Source organism: Anarrhichthys ocellatus, unplaced genomic scaffold (assembly GCF_004355925.1).
Source record: "Anarrhichthys ocellatus isolate YVR2014 unplaced genomic scaffold, GSC_Weel_1.0 scaffold834, whole genome shotgun sequence".
In the NCBI taxonomy this organism is placed as follows: Eukaryota; Metazoa; Chordata; class Actinopteri; order Perciformes; family Anarhichadidae; genus Anarrhichthys; species Anarrhichthys ocellatus.
In genome coordinates, this window is record NW_022280808.1 from 99 (window position 1) to 4,544 (window position 4,446).

At 44.7% G+C, this 4,446-nt stretch overlaps 1 protein-coding gene across 1 annotated transcript; it reads right to left on the reverse strand.

Moving 5' to 3' along the window:
* Positions 1-789: 789 nt before the first annotated feature.
* On the reverse strand, positions 790-3,101 carry LOC116377043 (trophoblast glycoprotein-like). The gene has a single exon (XM_031838577.1). It carries the CDS (start codon positions 2,836-2,838, stop codon positions 1,765-1,767), a length of 1,074 nt encoding a protein of 357 aa, XP_031694437.1. The 5' UTR covers positions 2,839-3,101; the 3' UTR covers positions 790-1,764.
* Positions 3,102-4,446: the final 1,345 nt, after the last annotated feature.

Consider the following 4,446-nt stretch of genomic DNA (forward strand, 5'->3'; position numbering starts at 1 on the left):
CATGATGAGAACAGAAAAGCCTATTTATAACCAGCCTTGTGTTTCAAAATGATCTATTTATTTACGATGAATCATTTCTCGCCTTGTCGTCTTAAATCTGGTGTATTAATCAACGTTTAGAATGATTTATAGGAGAGTGAAAGCAGGGGAATGCATGCTGATTTTGAATAGTTTTGTGAACCATTTGTCCCCATGCACAAACACATTAATTAACTCTTACATTATAAAACTGCAATTTGTATATGAAACAAATCAAAAGTCAGAAAAACATGTTTGTCATCTTCACTTTCATCTATTTTATATCTAACGTGTTTCAGTTGGACTCTGTTAAATGACTCAAATGAATATTCTCTCTCACACACACACACACACACACACACACACACACACACACACACACTCCTACTCTCCTGCTGTTTTCCAGCTTTTCATGTTTGACCTTTAGTTAAGACGGTTGATGAGCTCCGGGGTGCGAAGAGATACTGACTTCACGGGTTGATCGTGATTCTTCGTGGTTTATTCGTCACAGAGCTGATGAGATTAACACTGCCATGCCTTTCGGTTACACCCCTCAAGCAGCAGACCTCGACCAGCCTCGGCCTGTTTGGTGCTTTAAAGAGAAGCAGGTGAGATAGTCGAGACCTTTTCTGGTGAGCGGAAGTGCTGACGATGTGACATCTTACTGTAGTTCAGGTAAACTTACTCAAAACTTGACATGGAGCCGATACCCTCATTCACACCTGCTTGTAGCGATTTCACAAAAACTTTTTTTACAAAATACGACAGAGAAACACTTCCAGTGTTTAATGTCTGGCACAGCGCTGCATGAAGTCAACATTTCCCGACAGTGATGATAAAATGCGCTGACGTAAAGAACACTGCTAACTCGCCATTTTTATTTGACCTTTTATTAATGTTTTGGTTGGTTCTCTATGCCTACAATAGTCACATGCATGGTTAGATTCTGTCTCTTCCTCTTCCGCCACTTCCCGGATAAACTGACCTGGAGTCAAATGATGCATGTGTGTTATTTTCATAGATCAAAGACTGTTCAGAAAGGCCAGGTTGGTAACTTACCCCATGTTCCTGATGATGAATTATGACAGTATACTCAAGCATTGCCTGCTTGCACGAACATGGCACTCACCAGCTTCCCTGCCTCATCTTACCTGCCCAAGTCTCCTTCTCTACCACTTTCCTCTCTCACCCTTTGCAATATGCACTCCCTCATTAGAAACACAAATACCTTGTTCTTCCTGTGGGGTCTGCTGAATGTAGGCCGTTCGTTTGCAACAATTTGCAAAGGGCTGCAGTATTCAGAAATTACAGGGATTCACAATTTCATTCCAGTTTTTCAAATCAAAAACTCTATATAACTTTACTGTATATTTGTCACTTTGTTAATAAGATAAATAATACTAAGTTAGTCTGACAAGCTGCTGTAGACTGTGCAGGTTAACATGATGCATGGAAATCATTCCTCTATTGAGGAGATACAATGTGTACAATAGTGCTTGGAAGTTTAAATATTCAGTTGTGCAAGATGAACTCTTACTATAATAGTCTCTTAAAGTCATCTGTGTTTGGCTCTGTGGATATCCCAGTGTGAGAGGAATACCACATGCAGTTCATTCATTTCAGCAGCTGAAAAAGATGAAACTGTTTGTAAAAACTATTGGTTTTGGATTGTAACAGGGCACTGCCAGGGAAACGTCGCCTCCCCTGCCCTCTCACCACACGGCATTGGCCGGATGTTTCAGTAGGTTAAACGGCCACGTTGGCCAGTCTCGGGTCTGAGTCCTGCTCGTAGCGGTAATGGTAGACCTCCATCTGGTCCCGGCACGCATCTCTGATGTTGTTGAGCCACCGTTTGATGCCTCCCCGGTTGAGATACAGCACCATTAGAAACACCACCCCGATCAGAGCCAGCACTAACCCGAGGAACACGTACGAAACCGCCTCGAGGTTCTCCTTCATACAATCCACGTCCTCTTTCCGCAGCATCTCCACAGGAACCCCCCTCTTGGCCTCCGGCTCGCTGCACAGGAGGCGCCCCGCATCCGGGCACTGGGATGAGTTCTTCAACCAGTAGTAAAACGCCTCCAGTTCGCAGTTGCACCGAAACGGGTTTAAAGCCAAGTAGACGCGTATGCGCTTTTGCTGGTACAACATGGTTAAATTGCCTCCCCCTATGCTCTCTATTGAGTTATTTACCAGCACTAACGCGTGGAGATTGTGCATATCTACTCGCAGCAGGGGAATTGACTTCAGCGTGTTTCCCGCTAACTCCAGTCTGTGGAGGTTGCGCAAACTTTGTGTGTTGAGCGCATTCGAGAGCTGCTCTGTGGCCGGAGGTAAAATAGAGTGATTTAGGTAAAGAGAGCGAAGCTCCAGTAACCCGTGGAAAGCCCTGGGTGAGATGTACTCCAGCTGGTTGTGGCTCAGATCCAGCAAATGCAACCGAGGGAGTCCCAGGAAGGCGTTATGTTCAATAACCTGTATCCCGTTATGGGACAGGGAGAGTGTCGTCATTTGCAACTCCGTTCCGTTGCTCATGAACGCACCACGCTGTAAAGTTGAAATGTTTTTCCCCTTGAGTATCAAGGTGGACGTCCACTCCGGTATGTCTGCCGGCACCTCGGTGTCCTCCCCATCACGGCAGGTCACTGTCCCGGAGTCTTTGGCACAGATGCAGGACGACGGGCAAGCATGATCCGTCCTGACAGGAGAAAACAACAAACACGCCACTGCTGCGTAATACAAACACCGCTGGTTCCAAATAGAAAAAAGACACTTTGAATTGTCGGCACTGTAAAATATCCACATCTTCCCCCTCATTTAAGTCTCAAAGAAAGGTCTGTGCCGATGTGTCTTGCAAAAAAGGTGACCGACCACTATCCTATCTGGCATGTAAAGTCGATTCAATCCGGCTTCGGTTACTTTGAACCATCAGAATAGGAAGGGAAAAAACGCTCTTTCCACAGTCGCCTCGGTGCTCTGTGTCTCTGTCCGGAGAAAAGATGAGTTTTCTTTGGGATATTTACGCATCAGTACGGTGGATAACAGCCGAGTGTGGCTGCGTGAAAAGCTGCAGATATGCGCTCCCTTGGTGGTATTTTTGACGCCTGTCACTGAGAGAGAGAGAGCGAGAGAGAGAAGAGAGAGAGGGAGAAGGAGAGAGCGATACACGTGACAATATAAGTATCCCACTCCCAAGTCATCCTAATTCTAGTTTTTTTTTTTAAACATGATTAATATAAATATGCAATTAATATACATTTAATACAGATGCATAGCATAAATGCTACACAAGTTATTGATTGTAAACATATAGAAATCCCCTCCTTATGTTGCAGGAAGACTCTCTTGAGTTATTGTACGTCGTTTTTCCCATTGAAAAAAAAAACCTCAAACCCAATCCGCCAGTTTGAACAACAAATTAGGTCTTTCATCATGAATTATAGTGCAGGGCCGAGATCCTTCTTGTGGCACTGGCACCTCTGTGGCACTCCGTGGCACTCTGTGGCACTCAGCGGCACTCTATGGCACTCCGCGGCACTCTATGGCACTCCGCGGCAGTCTGTGGCACTTCAGCGGCAAGCGTCAGCTGTGGCAGGCGAGCGGTACTAGTTCGGCACCCGTCAAGAAGCTGCGGAGCTGAGGGGGCGGAGCCACATTTCCTGAGACATTTCCTGAGAACACACATTGTTGTTACAACAGGTCAGATTCCGTAAATCAGTTTTATGATTTTAGTTGAGTCACCGGAGCCACCGGAGCTATGCTCTGCGTTCACTCAAGCAGCAGCACAATACGGTGGAAGAATAAATAGCAACAACTCTGCACACACAAAAATGACTTTGATTAAACTATATTACAAACTGTATTGCATCAAACAATCCACAGATTAATTGAAAACTTGATTCAATTCTGTATGCATCCTTAGAGTAATTACGTTGTACTTTTTTGTTTCTCATTAATTTTATTTAAGTATGATTTTGCTGGTTTTGCAACAAAAGGGAACATAATACACTCTTTCCAAATTATTACTTTTACAGTCATTTACAACAATCGGCTAAAATAATGAAAATAAATCATCCGTTTTATTATCATTTAAAAGTATATATATACAAAAAAAATTAAATTTAAAATTAAAACCCATAAAATGTCCAATCCAAAAATACATGTCTGAAAATATCTTCACTCTTCCTCTGCTTATATGTATATGTCAGCAGGTGCCACAAGCTGCCAGAGGGTGCCAGGGGGTGCCGCGGGGTGCCAGAGAGTGCCAGAGAGTGCCACAGGGTGCCACAGGGTGCCAGAGAGTGCCAGAGAGTGCCACAGGGTGCCACAGGGTGCCAGAGAGTGCCAGAGAGTGCCAGAGAGTGCCACAGGGTGCCAGAGAGTGCCAGAGGGTGCCGCCAGCAGTCAGAGGGATTAGGAATTTTT